At 32.5% G+C, this 19,800-nt stretch overlaps 1 protein-coding gene across 4 annotated transcripts in view; it reads right to left on the reverse strand.

The window, feature by feature from the left end:
* TENT2 (terminal nucleotidyltransferase 2) overlaps positions 1 to 19,800 on the reverse strand; it is a 58,664-nt gene that overhangs the window by 22,863 nt on the left and 16,001 nt on the right. For 2 of the 4 annotated variants that reach the window (XM_081284756.1, XM_081284755.1), the window contains exons 6-11: positions 9,296 to 9,410; positions 9,103 to 9,194; positions 7,630 to 7,708; positions 5,763 to 5,832; positions 2,110 to 2,186; positions 1,367 to 1,495 (exon numbers count right to left, since the gene is read on the reverse strand). In XM_081284756.1, the coding sequence (XP_081140882.1) occupies positions 1,367 to 1,495; positions 2,110 to 2,186; positions 5,763 to 5,832; positions 7,630 to 7,708; positions 9,103 to 9,194; positions 9,296 to 9,410 (562 nt within the window). Of the gene's footprint in view, positions 1 to 1,366; positions 1,496 to 2,109; positions 2,187 to 5,762; positions 5,833 to 7,629; positions 7,709 to 9,077; positions 9,195 to 9,295; positions 9,411 to 19,800 lie in introns of all 4 variants that reach the window. The other 2 variants (XM_081284757.1, XM_081284758.1) reach the window with 2 other exon arrangements.

Consider the following 19,800-nt stretch of genomic DNA (forward strand, 5'->3'; position numbering starts at 1 on the left):
TGCAAGGATTGAAAATATTCTAATAATAAAAAATTGTCCTAGTACTAACATACCAAAAAAAAAAAGGATGCTTTAAAATTGATTTTCTTATAATCCCTGAATTGTTGTAATGAATTTGTCAGAGAACATATTTTATCCTGATGGTGATCTGCCAGGAGCTCAATTCAAACAACAGCAATAAGACTCTATCAAATCAATTTTATTAGTAACCCACCAACGTTAACAGTTCTTAATAATTCATGTTATGGTAGATAACAGCCATTAAAATGTCAATTTTTACATGTAGAGAATGTAAACCCCATGAAGAAAATAACTGGTTTTCTATTTTGTTCACTGCTATATTTCCAGTCCTGAGAGTAATGCCTAGCATTTACTAAGTGGGTACTCAGCAAATAATTATGAAATGAACAAATAAATTATATTAATTTATAATAGTAAATTAGTATAATCTTCAAAAACCAAGATTCTAAACTGGGAAATATCAACTTAAAACAGGTGAGGCCCTAAACATCCTAGTAAATCATCTTTTGTCACATTAGCTTCAAGTCTTTCTTTCACTCAACCTCATACCACCAGATATTCATACATTCAACAGTTATTGATTAAACATTTTAGGGCCTTGGTTTTAACTACAAATCTTTAGTTTTCTCTTTAACATATCTTAATATCCAACTGAGTAGAACATCTTAGACTGCACATATAAAAGGTTATTAAACATGAAAGTAAAGGTTTCAATCAGATCTTGTCAATCTGTTCCACATTTGCAGGGAATTCTCAATACTATAAGAATTTTCACACCCATCTTACAAATGGAAACAAATTACAAGAGACCATTTTATTAGCCTTTTTGTATATGACAAGTATGGCTTTTATCAGAATAGCTTCATAAACGATAGCTAACTGGGCTGAACTAAAATCTGGCAGGCAATCTGACAAAAGAGTCCTGCAATGATAAAATCTAATTGTGGAATACAGATTAAATGCTTCTTTGACCAACAAGAAAATCATTTAATTTGTTTCAAATAAAAAATAAAAAACATGATGAATGGTGCTTGAGCTTATTTTTATAGGCCTTCTGAACATCTGTCTGCCTCAAAATAATAGGTTCACAATATAGTGAAAGTTTTTTGAATACAAAACTGGATACAGAAAAACTGTCAAAAAATGAAAACACAGTAAAACTTTGTTTTCCAGGGAATAATACTTCTTAAACATTCAAAACAACAAACAGAAAACACAGTTTTGTTAACTTTAGAATGAACTTTTAATACAATGCTATTTGTAGATAAAGTCAACATGAAAGACACAATAATGAAGTTTAACTGCATTTAAGTTTTAAAAGTTGAAAAACTCCCACAATACTTACTTTGTAAATAGTGCAAAACCATCAGTACAAGACTATAGCTGCTTAAAGTACCACGACTGGCATCATTTATCTCATGGTGACTTGCCCATTTCTTAATGACCAGCACTAATGGACGAACTCGATTTTCAACTGCAAGTAAAATTAAAACTTAAAAATGTAAGAAGATATTACAGTTTCTTTGAAAATTTATATATTTTCTCAACTCTATACCTCGTTGTATACTAAATGCTCTGTTCACTATAAATGTGTGACTTACTTCTAATCTCACCTTGGTTATCTTTTTAAAAATTACCATTTACTAAAATGCATTTGAGGGGCTGGGGCTACAGACAGTTCAGTGGCAGAACGCTTGCCAACATGTGTGAAAACTAGGGTTTAATCCTTCCCATCATATAAAAAAGTTTTTTTTTAAAAATGTATTTGACTACCTATAATTCTGGTAGTATATAATTTTAATGTAGCAACCTATTATGTAAATAATAAAATAAGACATATCACACCTAAACACAACTAAAGTGATATTGCTATACCTCTTAAACATAAACATCTTTTAAAAAGGAATAAAGAATAAAGGAAAAGGGGCTGGGATTCTGGCTCAGTGGTACAGCACTCACCCACCACATGTGAGGCACTGGGTTCGATCCTCAGCACCACACAAATAAATAAAATAAATGTTAAAAAAAAAGAGAGAATAAAGGAAAAACAGAAGTTGGCAATTACTTAGAAATAAACCAAAAACTTACGGTAGGCATAAGTTCTAAGAAGGAATGTGTTTCTTATTCCAACAATATTGTTTACATTCAAGTCGAACTCCACACAACTATTTAAAAAAACAAAACAAAACAAAACAAAAAACCTTTAGTTCAAGCCAAAGAACTCTCCCCTCCCTAGCAATTAAAACAATGTCAACCCATCTAATGATGCAAAAAACATGGGCTGAAAAGCTACAGATCTGTTTTTTAAAGGTGGCACTAAAGAAATAAGAAAAATAATACACTCAAGATATCATTTTAATGTGATTTGGTGTTATAAAAATATAATCTGGGATACTGTTCAAAGATCCATAAGGTACTGATGAGGCTTCAATTATCATAAATAAAGGAAATTTTAAAATCTTAAAATCTTTCCAGATAAGCAAACCCATTTCTGGGCAAGCTGCCCTACCAAGTTATATTTTCTCAGGTAATAGGAAACTATAGTATTATACACTTTAAAACAACAGGGAAAAAGACAAATAAAATGCAGATGAAAAAATTATGTCAAATGTAGCTACTAATACCTGGGAACAGCTATAATACTCAAACAAGTGACAAAAGGGTTACTTCTAAGAAAACAAGATATCACGCAAACCACACTTAGAAAATAGGGCAATAATAACAGAACCTACATTAACGATGGCATCCACAAGCAAGGAAGGATTACTTTATATAAGTCGCTTCCACTTATTATCCACATAAGATTCAATTTCTTCTAAATATTAAATTTTTCTGTACAATATTGCCAAAATGAGTAAAATTCCTTTCTATAGCTTTTAATTATAAAATTTGAAATTTACCATTTCAGTTTTTCTTGTTTTGGAAAGCCAAAGCAAACTTATAATCTTTCCACTATTCCTGCCTATTAATAAAAATAGATAGTAGTATTAACACTTCAAATATACATATCTGGCTTTGGGAAATTTATGGTAACAACAGAGTTACATTCTTTAATTATGCTTGTGTAAGTATGCACTGAAACCCAATTTGTACTTCTTCCATATAACTCAAAAAAGATGAAAAATCACTTATGTAGAAACTAGTCAGCAATTAAAAACTTTTCCAAGGGGATGGACATGTTGCTCAGTAATAGAATGCTTGCCTAGCATGCACTGGGTTCAATTGCCAGTACTGGATGAGGGGAAAAAAAAAGCTTTTCCAAAAATATGAATTCAGAGTTTTAAAACTATCCACAGTACTTGCCTCAAATACTACTTCTAAAAATATTAAGTAATCCTCAATATGGAAAGACTTATACACAAAATGCTATTTACAGTAGATAAAAATTGGAACAAACCAAATGTTCAAACATAGGAGAATGGTTAAGTTAATGATAGTTTATTTACTCAATACCATAAAAGCCATTAAAAACAATGCTACCAAAAATATTTAATGACATAAACAAATGTTCATGGTATATGGTTTAATATAATAGATCTCAATCTTGATTTTTTTTTAATATTTATTTTTTTCAGTTTTCGGTGGACACAACATCTTTATTATATTTTTATGTGGTGCTGAGGATCGAACCCAGCACCCCACACTTGCCAGGCGAGCGCGTTACTGCTTGAGCCACATCCCCAGCCCCTCAATCTTGATTTTTAAAAGCTTATACATTCATATGCACATAAAAGAGACTGAAAGGTTTACACCAAAATATTAACATCAGTTAGCTTTGAGTATCAGAAGTAGAGGGTTTTTGTTGTTTTTTGGTTTATGGTTCATTATAGATAAAAACTGTAAAATGGTGATTAAAGAGAACACTTTAAAAAGTTTGTATAATAATCTTAAGTAAAAAAAATTATTTATATAACTATAATACAACTATATGTTATTTTAGATTATTACAATTAGCTAGTTTTTTAATTTAGCTTATATATTTTACATCTTTATTTTAAGAAATGCTAGCATTTTTACTTGGCAGAAAGTCAATAAATATTTATATACTGGATGGATATTTAAATGAATGAAAGGGAAGGCTTGAGCCAGGCATTATTATTAGTTTAAATTTGAGCCCAAATTCCCATTAGGGCTGGAAATGTGGCTCAGTGGCAGAATGCTTGTCTGGCAAGCTTGAGGCCATGAGTTTGATCTCCAGCACTACAAAAAATAAAATAAATTGAATCAATTATTGCTATTCACAATAGTTATATTCTATAAAGTTGATACTAATGCTAAATAAGCAAATACTGAACCATTACTTCTAGGGAAAACACAGGGTTAAGCTTCTGCCAGCTTGATAACATTTTTATCAATGTCAATAACTTAACCTTGATTTATATTTATATTGTGTTTCTGTTTAAAGACACTGTATTTATATACATTGTTAATTTATCAACAGTGAACTCAACAGGATGTACAAGGCTCTTGATTTAACCTCCCACTCTGCAAAACACTAAAAAAGACAAGAAAAAAAAAACTTTTCCAAAAACATAAACTCAGTGTTTATCTAACAAGTTTTCTCTCTTGAGCATACCACAGTCTTCTTCCACTTAGGAACACATGGTAGTACTATACCTGAGGGCACTCTAAACAGTGAAAAGCACAAAAATGTGAAAAATCTGGTACTAACTAGATTGTGAGGAACTCTGTTTGCAATATGAAAAGTGAAACAAGAAGGCAGGGTGTGACCTTATTCATTCTCGGTTGGGAGCATGGGTATTAGGAAACAAAAATATTTTACCATTCTGTGCATGTCCTCAAATGACCACTAAAAGTAAATGAACATTGATGTAGAAGGATACAAATGAACTTGACCAAGCAGGCAAATTCTTATGTTCTCAGAATCCATGAATAAGAAAGCTCAACTCTGTTTATGTGTATGCTTGTGTATGCCTATAATTTTAGCATTACTTTTGTAAAACTGGGCTAGAAAAACCTGATTTACCACAATCCTATCAATTTTTAGAAAACAACAGATCTCTTTAATTAATCAATAATAAATGCCTAACCAACCACTTACATTTTACATTCAGATATTATATACAAGATTCTAATCAAACATTTTTAAGGAATTCAGAGCCCAGGCTAAAATAATATATAGAAAGAATATAAACTTTTAAATGATATAAGTATATTTTGCTGTATTTATGTTTATTATTCCAGGTTTCTTTCATTAAAATGAAATATAACTTGTTTTATGATAATTATATTTATAACAAACCCTTTGGTATATACACACATCAAATTTTGTCAATTAAGATTATGTTCTGGAGGATGAAGTACATTTCCCAAAGGTAAGAGATCTTTTAAAAATCCAAATATAAGGGTTGGGGTTGGGGCTCAATGGTAGAAGGACTTGACTAGCATGTGTGAGGCACTGGCTTGGATTCTCAGCACTGCATACAAATAAATGAATAAAAGTCCATCAATGTCTAAAACAATTTTTTTAAATCCAAATATAAATATGTATATATTCTTTAAACTGGAAGTCTCAAATACTCAAATGTTAAAGAGAATAAGTACAGTTAAGCATGAAGAAGATTACTGAGACTATTTTTTAAAATTATTTTAAAGATCAGCCAATTTTTTAAAACTGATGAAGACAAACTGTTGTGCTACAATATATGTATCTTAATTTTATAAATTACATAACTATCAAAAAATAATCTGAAAAAAAAAAGAGTTCAGTAATTACTTACCTGACTTTATCCCTGAACTTCACAATTGGCACTTTTGCTCGAATCAGCTGAGGTCTCTCAATATAGCCAGCTGAAGGAGAAAAGATAATATGAATATATGCTAATATTTCTCAAATTCATAGCGTTCCAATGCACATTTTTTAAAAATAGTAATCTTACTAAGCTAAAACAACTTAAGAAAATGCTATCTTTGAGAAAGAAAGCAAAGAAATGAGGACATTATTAAATTCTTCTACAACTGAAGAATCTAGTAATACCATTTAGAAGACTTTGTATTAAGGTTATTTTCAGCAATGGTACTAATGGTAATTGGTACTAAAATCTGATAGTACCTATAAATTAATTCATCATAACATTATAAAAATGAAAAAATATCTAGGCTAGCAACAGGCGGGTAGCTAAATTCTGGTTTGGCACATAGTAAGAAATGATAGCCACAAAAATCATCTTCACAAAGAATCTTAAATGTAAAAAATACTTGTAACATGGTATGTGAGGCAAGGACACATTCTAGTAAGTATACTCTCTAAGGGAAAGAAAACATTTTTATTCCATCAAACTTTTTAAAACATTTATTCTGAGTTCAAAGTAATACGTTTACATTGTAAGAAATGTACAAAGTGGTAATTCTATAAACCTTTCCCAAATGAGCAATTTCCTAATTTTTTAGCTACAGAAAAGGATAGTATCAGATTTTAAAAAGGATAAAAATAAATTTTAAAAAAACATGAAATTTTTCTGTTAATGTTTTTAGCCATTAAAGTCATAAAATACACCAAGCGTCAAAATAAAATTTACATGCAAGAATTCAGTGAGGCTAAATGAAAACTAAAATTAAGAGTTAAAAGTTTTGAGTAACAAGTATAGATTCTGACATGAACAAACTGTGCCTCACAAGCAAGTTACTAACCCAGTGATCACCAGTTTCCTTAACTACAAATGCCAAAAAGAAGGAAAAAACAACAAAACAAAACATTTTATTTGAATAAGATGATCTGCAAGATCCCTTTTCAAAATATTTTACAATTCTAATAAAAACTATTAAAACACCATTTAAGGTATAAATTACTGCTTTCTTTTATGGATGCAATAACTATATTCACGGAAATAAATCACATGATTTATTCCTCTCCTACAATAGATCTAAGGTGTTCAAGGCCAGAACTCATTACTTGACTTTGTATTTTCAAGCTCAAAGTGAGTATCTGTTAAACAAACGGACAAACATCTTTCCAACATCATCCAATCAGTGAGATTTCAACTTTATTTAATATTCTGTTGATGTTTAAAATAAATTATTCAAGATGGCTTAACATGTACATTAAAATCTGGTTAGAGTCAGCATATTAAAAGAATAAAATCTTGCAATAAAATGGTCTAAGCTAACAATTTTGCTTTCTACTGGAGTAATACATTTGGGCCTCATGTTCAGGGATACTATTTTTAAAACAAGTAAAGATGGATATCATTACAAAACAGATGTAATTCTCTCTCCCTCACATGAATACCTAACAGGACTTTATTTGTATCACTCTTTCAGCACTTCAGATACTTTACATTATAGCTATTTATCCATACTTTAGTTTCCCTAACATTCTATAACCTTTTGAGAAAAAGGACTAAAGTTTATGTATCTCTGAATCCCTCACTGCATCCAGTGAGATATTCTGCAAGTGAGCTCAATAAAGATACGTTGAATAAAAGATCACTTTTTAATCAAACGTTAAAAGGAATTTATTTGGAAAAAAGGATCCACATTATACCTATCCTGATCAGAAATTAAACAATTCTTACCAGAAAATAAAATAAAGAGATATTTTTAATAAATAAGTCAGATGACTATGAACTTGAGGCATGTCAGACTTACAAAGTCTAGTACAGAAGTGTTTATGGACTAAAGTGAGTATATGCCGTGCTTCAGTCTTCTGATTTACCTGAAAAAAACACTGAAAAGTTAAAAATAAAGTGTTTTTTCATTATCTTTCTCAGCTTAGTGTTTCATTTTCTTAAAGTATCTCAACAAAATGAAAACATACAGGTATCCTTTTCTTCAGAGTTATTTTCCAAATCACACTAGATTACATTATAGAAAAAGCTAACCTTTAATGCTCTTTCACATCCACACTTCTAACTCAATTCCTAGTTTTAAACTTAAAATACAACTTGAAAACAAGTTTGAAACAGCCATATATCATCTTATTTCCTTCTGTATAAAAGTACAAAAAGTAACCTCCAATAAAACAAAATTTTAACCTTCTCAACAAGTTGTATTTCCCTTTCTAATCTCTGAACTACATAAGGACAGGTTTATATCTATGGTGTCTCAGTTTGAGTATAAGCTGCTACAATATGATTCAGACATGATTAAGACAGGAAGATAAGTAGAATATGCCTAGTGTGGTCTAATTGCATGAGATTCTTAATTAAAACTCTTGTGAACTCCATTATGCTTATAATTTGAAGCCCCCCACTTGTCCTTTTATATGACTTCAAAGTATAGAAAAATACTAGAGTTTCTTTCCTGGAATAAATCTGTTTCTCATTTTCAGTAACTAGAACTCATTTCTGTTAGTGGAATAATATGAATAGTAAAAATATACATTACCATTAATAGATTTTTGTATTTTTAATGATGCAGAACACAATATGGCCTATGAAAATTACACTGAACTTACTTAATTTAAGCTTTGGTAGTTCAGATGCTTCAGGTCAGCTTAACAAACGCCAGTCATTATTGTATTAAGGTATTCACAAAAGACCAGTTAACAGGAAACTCAAATAAATATAATATTAAATAACACCATTTGGTTGCTAAATAAAAACAAAAAGAAGGAACACAGCCAAAATATCTTAGAATATAAAACTGAATAAATCACAAGAGTCTTACATTAAATTTAAGTGAAATCTATTTTCTCGAAAACAGTAATTCTAAACCCCATAATATTTTCAAGGGAAAAAAGAAAGATTAAAAATAGAAATCACTGAGAATTCAAATGGAAAGAAAATATATCAAAAATATAATACTGCCACATACTCTTCTTTGCTGCATTTTGATAAATATATCCAACCCACATTACATGTCAAAATAAAGGCAGAGCTCTTTAATAGTGAAGCTAGCATAAAGATTTAGAACTAAATTAATGCTAGAGTTCCTGTCATGTTCATTGTGTATAAGACTTAAATGAAAAAACATTTCCTAAGTTCCCAGAATTACAATAAACAGAAAATGCAAAGAAGTAACTAAAATATAGCAAGTTCTTTTCCTCAATGACTTTTATGTGAAATTTCTTAACTGACGTAACATGAGAAACACACTTGGAATAAAGGTTTCAGTGCTTACTGGTTCTTCTTTAACAACAAGGCATAAATCACCATCACTGCTCCGGGTACCAAATCCGTTTAAAGAGGACCCAACCAAAAAAAGTCTGCTTTCTAGAGAAAGATAAGAAAATTATAAGGTATTATCTAAAATTTAAAAAGGAATGCACAGATCTAAAGGGAATGCAAAATAAAAAATAAAAAATAAAACATACGTGGAAATAAAAGCTGAATTTCTCTCTGCAGCTGTGTTCGACAGAGTTCTTTCTTCTTTAAGTCACTTATTTGCTGCTGACATGTTTCAAATAATTCCAGTATCTGCTGACTTAACTTGAATTCACAGGGGGAAAAAAAAGCAAAAGTTTCACTCAGAAATTCAAAATAATTGCCATACTTATTGTAAATCAATTATGACAATATCTTTAAAATAAACAGACATTATCTTTTTTAACACTTTCCAATACAAAAATCATAGCAGGTAAAATTATGGGTCATCAAACTACAACCCTTGGCCACTGTAGGTTTTTTGCATGACTCATGAGTAAATAATGGTTTTTATATTTTTTAAAGAGTTACAAAAACAAAAATTTGCAGTAAAAACCATAGGAGTGACATCCAAAATATTTACTATCTGGTGCTTTAAAGAAGTTTGCCCTTGGTATTCACATTCATGAATGCCAAATATAACAACAGACTTAGAAATCCCTGCTATTCTACCCTCATGAAAACTACCCTCTTCTCTATTTTTATAACACATATCTTAACCCTGACTTCTTCAGGTGAGATTGTTATCAAATGACCTCTCTTGTTTGTCTACCTATCTGGTTAACACTGTCCCTCCAGCCCAACTCTTGCTATCACTGTAAATGATTTCCTTATCTGTAATGAGCTCTTATCACAAAAACTACACCTCTGAACTTCTTTTACACCAATACTTTTCATTAGTATATACTCCTAACTATAATGTGGTCTTTACAATAAACCAGAACTGCCCTGGCTCTGAAATTTTAAATTCCAAAATACTATCTTGGCTTCAATCTCCTGTCCAACTTCCTTACTCCCCTCATACCTGCTTTAGATACATAAGAGATCTAGACTCCCTTGAATCCATTTTCTCCCAATCAGCACCTGAATGGTATGATATTCTTCCCTAAGCAGTCTGGTACCCAAAATACATCCCTTGAATCACTCTCTTTTATCATACCTTAGCAACATCACCTCCTTATCATGCTCTAAACCTGTCTGACAAAATCCTAATCTTAGGTCAATACAAAAACCACTCTTTCTGCTCTTATATCTAAGCTACTAAGAGACAAAATTTTAAAAATTAAAAATAAAAAACCTAAAGTCTTTCAAATTCATAGTGCACCTTTAGTTAGCATCACTCAGCAATTATTTTTATGTCTGTGGTTAGATACTGTTTCTAGTTTTCACCATACCATTCCATAATCTTTACTTCCTTCTTCGAGCTCCCTAAACTTATCTGACTTTTTCTAGCAGATAAGCTTAGCTTCCTAACAGACCTGCAAATAAGAGATATGAAGAAAATTTCTTTACCTCTCCTGACAAATTATTTCCTTCCCATGTTCAAAGCTAATCTCTCTACTAATACTTTTATAACTAAGCCTTCTGTCCATTTTCAAGGGCAAATACCACCATCAGTTTTTCACTCTCTCCCTTGTATTTTCAATCTCCTCGAATCTAGTTTTCCATGGACATGACCAGGCAAAAGTCTCATCCATCTTTTAAAATGTTTTCTTTTATCATATTTAGAATAGTCATTGTAAGAAAGCTGAGGCACTCTGGGCAACTTGGCAATGAAAGACATAATTTCTTAATATCCCTAGATATCTGCTCACAAAAAAAGAGCAAGCAGGAGAATAAAATAAAACATCAAACTAAATCAAAACAAAGCATGGACAACAAATATAACACAAATAATTAATTGACTGGACATACTTCAGAATGTGACCAGTAGGAGCCAAACATCAATAGCAGCAAGACACACAGAGTATCACAAAAAAATAAGGGAAAGGGAATTTGGCAACCCTACAACCAAATTTCCAGAAATCTAATGGCCTATAGGTGCTACCTTCTTCCTCTCACTGTTCCCCATCCTCTAAATTAGGGGTGGGGGATGGGTGTCTCACTTGGTGTGAAATAGCAGCCAACACTGGCAGAGAGCTTCACAGGTTACAATTTACAATTAAGGGGGTCATGGAAAAATTGAAGATTTCTAAAGTAAATGAAACTTCCTTCCACGACAAAGGAACACACATCACAGAGACTTTCAGGAAGAGAAATCTAAACTAGGCAGAACCATCAGAGGCAAAGGAAGGGTGTAAAATGATTCTGACTCCCAGGGGATGGATAGTCAACAATGTTCAAAAACACTTTTGGTTATACTAACAGGATGGGGGTGTCACTGGCAATTAGGGGCCAGATCTGCAACTAAATTTTCTACAATGCACAGAATAAACAGAAGTCCTCCCCGCTCCCCACCGGCCAGCCCTAAGGAAAGATTATTTAGCCTGAAATATCAATACAGATGGTGAAAAATTCTGGCCTAGATAAAAGCAGGTAAGAAGAGAAAATACCATGCAACAACAGAGACACAGAATTAGGAAAGCTGGCTGCCCAATCCTCTTCATTTAAAAGTAGTATAGGAAAGTCATCTCACTATACACAAATAACAAGTGAGAATGAGAACAGAAAGAAAATTTAAAGAAAAAACCTGAAAATGATTCTCATCAACTCCCCAAGTTTTTATAAGCAAAATGAGAACAAAGTAACATTACTATAAACAATGAAGCACCCCAGAAAGACATGTCCCTGAAAACATGAAAAAATTTTGTAGTACAAAAGGCCTTTTTAAAATTTTCTAAAAATTAACTATTTATAACACACAGAAATAAAAAGAGATTTAATTTTTAAAAAATTTATGATAATAGCAAAAGACATGAAATATTTAGAAATACATTTTCCAAAAGATGTTATACTTGTACAATGAAAATACAATATATTGATACAAATTAAATTAAATCAATGGAGAGAGATATACAAAGATCAAAAAAATATTGGTAAACATGTCAACTCTTCCAGCACTGATCTATAGATTCAATGAAAATGAAATAAAAACCCAGGTTTCTTTCTAGAAACTGACAAAACTCTACTTGGAAAGGCAAAATACCAAGAATATTCAAGAAAAACAAAGTTGGAGGACATACATTACCTGACTTCTAGACTTATAAAGTTATAACAAGCAAGATAGCATGGCAGGGGAGCTGGGGCTGGGGCTCAGTGGTAGAGTGTTCGCACAGCATGTGCGAGGCCCTGGGTTTGATCCTCAGCACCACATAAAAAATAAAAATAAAAAATGAAGATATATTTAAAAAAAAAAAAAAAAAAAAAAAGAATCTTCCTAGTCAGGTACAGAGGCCCAAGCCTGTAATCCCAGCAGCTCAGGAGGCTGAGGCAGGGGTATCACGAATTCAAAGCCAGCCTCAGCAAAAGTGAGGTGCTAAGCAACTCTATGAGACCCTATCTCTAAATAAAATACAAAAGAGGGCTAGGCACTTGACTCAGTGGTCCAGTGCCCCTGAGTTTAATCCTTGGTACCCAAAAATAATTTTCCTCACTATCTAGGCATTGACTTAGGGACTCACATTATCAAATCATTTTATTTTACTCTACAATAGACACACAGAACCCAAAAGAGACAAAACCTTAAAAGAAAACCCATACATGCTAAAAAAAAGACTTCTGTTGTCTTATTTAGGGAAATAGAATTTCAGGACATGGCTCTCTTAAAAAAAAAAAAAAAAATGGGTGGGGGCAGTATGTATGATACAGAATTTCCCTGGCTGAAATCATATATAATTTAGATCATATCAAGCTATTATGCATAATGGTACTTCTAGAATTTTTTTTCATTCCAGAGAAAATTTTTTCTTTATTATTAATTTAAAAAAAAAAGTTTCTTCCAAATGTAAATATTCTTTTTCCTTAAAAAATTATAATATTGCAAGTCAAGTCAAATTACCAATAAAATCATAATTGTTGGAGGGCAATACAAACCATAATAAAGGCAAGAAAAGAATACAGTGGGGTTTTTAAATATATTGATACACAAAGCTTGAGGCAAAACTTTCAGAGTTTTTTCAGTAGTTTCTCTACCTCTCTGTTAGCTGGTTCCCTTATAAAACAAAGTGAAAAAATACCAAGACCTTATCATATACTACAATGTATTAAAAAATGGTGACAGTATTTGCCTAAATTTAAGTGCTACTTATAAACAACAAACACACATTAGCAAGGAGCTTTCAAAATAAGAGAAATAAAATTAAATATGGTCCAGAGAACAGATTATTAGCTTTGTAAGCATTTGTATAAAAACTGGCAACTCCTCACATTCTCTCATTACCTTAATCTTTGGCACACATGTAACTATACAGAAAGAGCTGGTACTAATTTACTAAGTAGAATAAAGTTAGAAGGGTTGAAGAGTGTACTTCAGTAATGCTTAGCACGCATAAGGCCCTGGGTTTGATTCCCAGAACCAAAATTAATTGATTAAAGCTAGATGTTTAACAAAAGTTTAAATTTATTCTTGATGCAGAATTCCCTTTCCCTTCAAATTAACAAATTCTAAGATAAAATACAATCAGAAATATGCCTAAAACATCCCACTCTTTGTTAGCATGATAAAGTTATTGTGATTTTGTGTATGCACACAATGTGTAACCTTCTTAATTTATAAATTGGCAGGCTGAAAAAGCAGTTTATATTACTGGTTTATTTTGGAGTTTTGTTTTGTTTTCCCTTGAATTTGATTGCTTTGGGGCACATATCAAATTTATCAAAGGAAGAATTACATTATAAATTAAAGAAAAAAATAATCTTTTGCTAGATTTCTTTTGTGCTGAGTTCTGATTTAGGTTGCTCTACATAAATACACATTGTGCAGCTTCCAGAATTTTTTGATAGACACGTAAAGTAAAAACACAGAGGTCCTTATCTAAGGTAGTTGTCCCCAAATATTTCCTCTAAGGATGCAAATAGGTGCCACAAAATTTGTTCCTTTCCAAAATTAAACATTACACACGAAATTTTGAATACTTCCTTCACAATCATCTTTTTACATTATAATCAATATCAACAAACCTCAACCTAACCTCAACTCAAAAATTGAAATCGACCCTGTTCATGGATAGGCAGAACTAAAATCATCAAAATGGCAATATTACCAAAAGTTCTCTATAGGTTTAATGCAATGCCAATCAAAATCCCAACGGCATTTCTTGTAGAAATAGAGAAAGCAATTATGAAATTCATATGGAAAAATAAAAGACCCAGAATAGCAAAAACAATGCTAAGCAGGAAGTGTGAATCAGGCGGTATAGCGATACCAAACTTCAAACTATACTACAGAGCAACAGTAACAAAAACAGCATGGTACTGGTACCAAAACAGGGGGGTGGACCAATGGTACAGAATAGAGGACACAGAAACCAATCCACAAAACTACAACTATCTTATATTTGATAAAGGGGCTAAAAGCATGCAATGGAGGAAGGATAGCATCTTCAACAAATGGTGCTGAGAAAACTGGAAATCCATATGCAACAAAATGAAACTGAATCCCTTTCTCTCGCCATGCACAAAAGTTAACTCAAAATGGATCAAGGAGCTTGATATCAAATCAGAGACTCTGCGTCTGATAGAAGAAAAAGTTGGCTACGATCTACATACTGTGGGGTCGGGCTCCAAATTCCTCAATAGGACACCCATAGCACAAGAGTTAATAACTAGAATCAACAAATGGCACTTACTCAAACTAAAAAGTTTTTTTCTCAGCAAAAGAAACAATAAGAGAGGTAAATAGGGAGCCTACATCCTGGGAACAAATCTTTACTCCTCACACTTCAGATAGAGCCCTAATATCCAGAATATACAAAGAACTCAAAACATTAGACAATAAGATAACAAATAACCCAATCAACAAATGGGCCAAGGACCTGAACAGAGGAGGACATACAATCAATCAACAAGTACATGAAAAAATGCTCACCATCTCTAGCAGTCAGAGAAATGCAAATCAAAACCACCCTAAGATACCATCTCACTCCAGTAAGATTGGCAGCCATTACGAAGTCAAACAACAACAAGTGCTGGCGAGGATGTGGGGAAAAGGGTACACTTGTACATTGCTGGTGGGACTGCAAATTGGTGCAGCCAGTTTGGAAAGCAGTATGGAGATTTCTTGGAAAGCTGGGAATGGAACCACCATTTGACCCAGCTATTCCCCTTCTGGGTCTATTCCCTAAAGACCTAAAAAGAGCATACTACAGGGACACTGCTACATCGATATTCATAGCAGCACAATTCACAATAGCAAGACTGTGGAACCAACCTAGATGCCCTTCAATAGATGAATGGATAAAAAAAATGTGGCATTTAGACACAATGGAGTATTACTCTGCATTAAAAAATGACAAAATCATAGAATTTGCAGGGAAATGGATGGCATTAGAGAAGATTATGCTAAGTGAAACTAGCCAATCCCTAAAAAACAAATGCCAAATGTCTTCTTTGATATAAGGAGAGTAACTAAGAACAGAGTAGGGACAAAGAGCATGAGAAGAAAATTAACATTAAACAGGGATGAGAGGTGGGAGGGAAAGGGAGAGAGAAGGGAAATTGCATGGAAATGGAAGGAGACCCTCAGGAGTATACAAAATTACATACAAGAGGAAGTAAGAGGAAAGGGAAAAAAAATACGAGGAGGAGAAATGAATTACAGTAGAGGGGGTAGAGAGTGAAGAGGGGAGGAGAGGGGAGGGGAGGGGGGATAGTAGAGGATAGGAAAGGCAGCAGAATACAACAGACACTAGTATGGCAATATGTAAATCAATGGATGTGTAATCGATGTGATTCTGCAATCTGTATACGGGGTAAAAATGGGAGTTCATAACCCACTTGAATCAAAGTGTGAAATATGATATATCAAGAACTATGTAATGTTTTGAACAACCAACAATAAAAATTTTTTAAAAAATTGAAATCGATTAAACTGATTTACATGATAACTTCAACTAACCAGAATTTTCAAAGAATAGTTATAAAAGATGAAATTCAGAAGCTTGGATAACTCTTGATTTCTCCATAGGCTCTTTTTTGTACAGGAAAGTATATATTCACCTATAATCCAGAGCAAAAAACAAGTTAAAATTCAGAAAAGTAGCTCAGATTTCCAGTTTAAAGAGATCTGTTTGTTAAAACAGAAACCTGAAAAATGGAGAAAAGATTTTAAAACCAAGAATAAAAGTTAAATTCAGAAGATACTTTTCAAAATTCAATTCTCTAGTTGTACAAAATACAGAATATGAAACCTCAATGTAGTTAAGGAAATTTCTACTAACAAATTTTCCCTTGGGGCTAGCAGATTTGGCAGACTGACTTATTAATAATAAATTCATTATTACCAATCTTAGGTGAGCTCTCTATACTACCCAGCAAAAAATGTTTAAAACCTTCTCTACCATTTCCCTGATTTCATGCATTTAGTAAATCCACTATTCTCAAAACTCTAATATCCCATGTCATCTTGCCCACAAATGACCTTGAATACTAATTCAGAGAGAAAACAGGAAGAAGCCAAGGATATTGTGTTAATTTCTTCCTACCATATCTACAAACCTCCCCTGCATCTACACCTATGCTCTCCTATCCTCTAGTTCCAGAAAGCTTTTCTCTTACCTAATGTCAATCATTCTATTTATACATTAAAACCATTCTTTTTCTACCTTCCAGAAAACATTATTCTTCTCTTTCCAGAGTAGTCATCTCTTCCCTTGCTACTGAATCTTTCCTATGAACATGAATATGTAGTTAACATTTCTTTTAAAATGTTAAAAAAAAAAGTGTTTGTTCTAACTTCCCAACTTCAGCTCCGCCCCTTCACAGCCAAATTTTCCAAAATAGTTAGTTATATGTACTCTTAGTCTCCATTTCTGTTTCCTATTTTTTTCTCAACCCATGCTAGTCAGTCTTGGACACAAGAAAAGGTTCTCTTTCTAGACAATTACCAAATATACATTTTTAGTCAATGCCTTTCCTCTGAATTCCATCTAAATATCTACTTTGATATTTAAAAAGCTTCTTAAAGGCAACATGTCCACAGAACTCATAAGGCAATTTCTATTAAACACGCATCAGTTTTCCATTTCCATTCTGTTCTGACTCAGTGAAGACTATGCAAACAACTATAGATACCAGAAATCTCAGAGTAAACTTCAGTACATTCACTATCTAATCCAGTAGTTCTCAACTAGAGGCAATTTTGCTCACCAAAGAACTGGCCAATGACTATAGACATTTTTGGTTGCCATGACCAGCAAATGATGACACCTAATGGACAAAAAACAGGAATGCTGCTAGACATCCTAGAATGTATAGGACAGCCCTCCACACCAAAGAAAGCTAGCCTAAAGTATCAATATTACAGAGTCTTATACATCCTAATCTAACACATCACCAAATCCTATCAATCCGCATCCCAAATAAAGCTTAAATTCATCAACTTCTATTCATCATAAAGACAAGCACTTCCTAATTCAAGACCTCATTCATTACATTTATCTCGAATACAATAACTATTCTACATCTAAGTTTGTTCAACCTTAACCTGCTTTCAACACTACAATCAAAATAACCTTTAACTTATCTCTCTTCCCAGTTTTAAAAACATAACACTGAATAGCTTATTAACATTCTTAGACTGGTCTAAAAGTCCTTGCATGATCTCTCTCCTCCCATCTTTCCTACCACACCTTCAACTACTCTCCCTCTAATTTACCAAACTAACTCACCTTGGTCTGCTTTCAGATCTTTGCACACACAATGCTCCTTTTTTGGGTTAGGACCTTTCCTCTCTCTAACGCATTATTCCTTTGAGTGTTTAATTTGGTTTATTATTTCTTTCATTTCAAGGATTTCTGTTTGGTTTTATTTTAGAACCTCTATCTTCCTGTTGAGGTGATCTTTTCCTTCTTGGATTTGTTTATGCAGCTCAATGTCGAAATGATCTAAGAGTAGACACTTGGAAAACAGGACATCAGACAATGAAGATAAAATATATCATCTTGAAAAGAACAAAGACCACACAGCGAAAATGGTAAGAAACCATGAGCAGAACATTCAAGAAATACAGGATAGCATAAAAAGACCAAATTTAAGAGTCATTGGGATAGAGGAAGGCATAGAGGTCTAAACCAAAGGAATGAACAATCTATTCAATGAAATAGTATCAGAAAACTTTCCAAACATGAAGAATGAATTGGAAATTCAAATTCAAGAAGCCTACAGGACACCAAATGTACAAAATCACAACAGATCCACACTAAGGTACATTATAATAAAAATGCTCAACATACAGAATAAGGAGAGAATTTTAAAAACTACAAGAGAAAAGAATCAGAATACATATACAAGAAATCAATTAAGATAACGGCAAATTTTTCAACACAGACCTTGAAAGCTAGAAGATCCCGGAACAACATATATCAAGCTCTGAAAGATAATGGGTGCCAACCAAGAACCTTGTATCCAACAAAATTAAGCTTTAGATTTGAAGATGAAATAAAAACCTTCCACGATAAACAAAAGTTAAAAGAATTTATAGCTAGAAAACCAGCACTATAAAACATCCTTGGCAAAATATTCCATGAAGAGGAAATGAAAAACAACAATGAAAATCAGCAGAGGGAGGTAGTACACTAAAGGAAAAACTAATCAAAGAGGAAAACCAAGTCAAGTTAAATAACAAAAATAAACGAATATGGCTGGAAATACAAACCATGTCTCAATAATAACCCTAAATATTAATGGCTTAAACTCACAAATCAAAAGACAGTCCAGCAGATTGGACTAAAAAAGACCCAACAATATGCTGACTCCAGGAGACTCATCTGATAGACATACACAGACTGAAGGTGAAAAGTTGGGAAAAATCATATCACTCACATGGACTGCGGAAGCAAGCAAGGGTTTCCATCCTCATATCAAATAAAGTACACTTCAAGCCAAAGTTAATCAAAAGGGATAAAGACGGACATTACATACTGCTCAAGGGAACCATATATCAACAAGACATAACAATCATAAATATATATACCCCAAATAATGGTGCAGCTATTTTCATCAAACAAACTCTTCTCAAGTTCAAGAGTCAAACTGACCACTACACAAGAATCTTGAGTGACTTTAACACACCTCTCTCACTACTGGATAGATCTTCCAAACAAAAGTTGAATAAAAGTTGAATAAAGAAACTATAGAACTCAATAACATAATCAATAACATAGACATAACTGACATATGTAGACTATTTCAACCTGCATCAAGAGATATACTTTCTTCTCAGCAGTACATGGATCCTTCTCTAAAACAGACCATATACTATGTCACAAAGCAACTCTTAGCAAATACAAAAAAGTAGAGATACTACCATGTATTTTATCATATCATAATGAAATGAAATTGGAAATCAATGACAAAATAAAAAATAAAAATTTCTCCATCACCTGGAGACTAAACAATATGCTACTGAATGAACAATGAGTTACAGAAGACATCAAGGAAGAGATTAAAAAATTCTTAGAGGTAAATGAGAACATACACAACATACAGAAATCTCTGAGACATTATGAAAGCAGTACTA

Source organism: Spermophilus citellus (assembly GCF_964194105.1).
Source record: "Spermophilus citellus genome assembly, chromosome: 1".
In the NCBI taxonomy this organism is placed as follows: domain Eukaryota; kingdom Metazoa; phylum Chordata; class Mammalia; order Rodentia; family Sciuridae; genus Spermophilus; species Spermophilus citellus.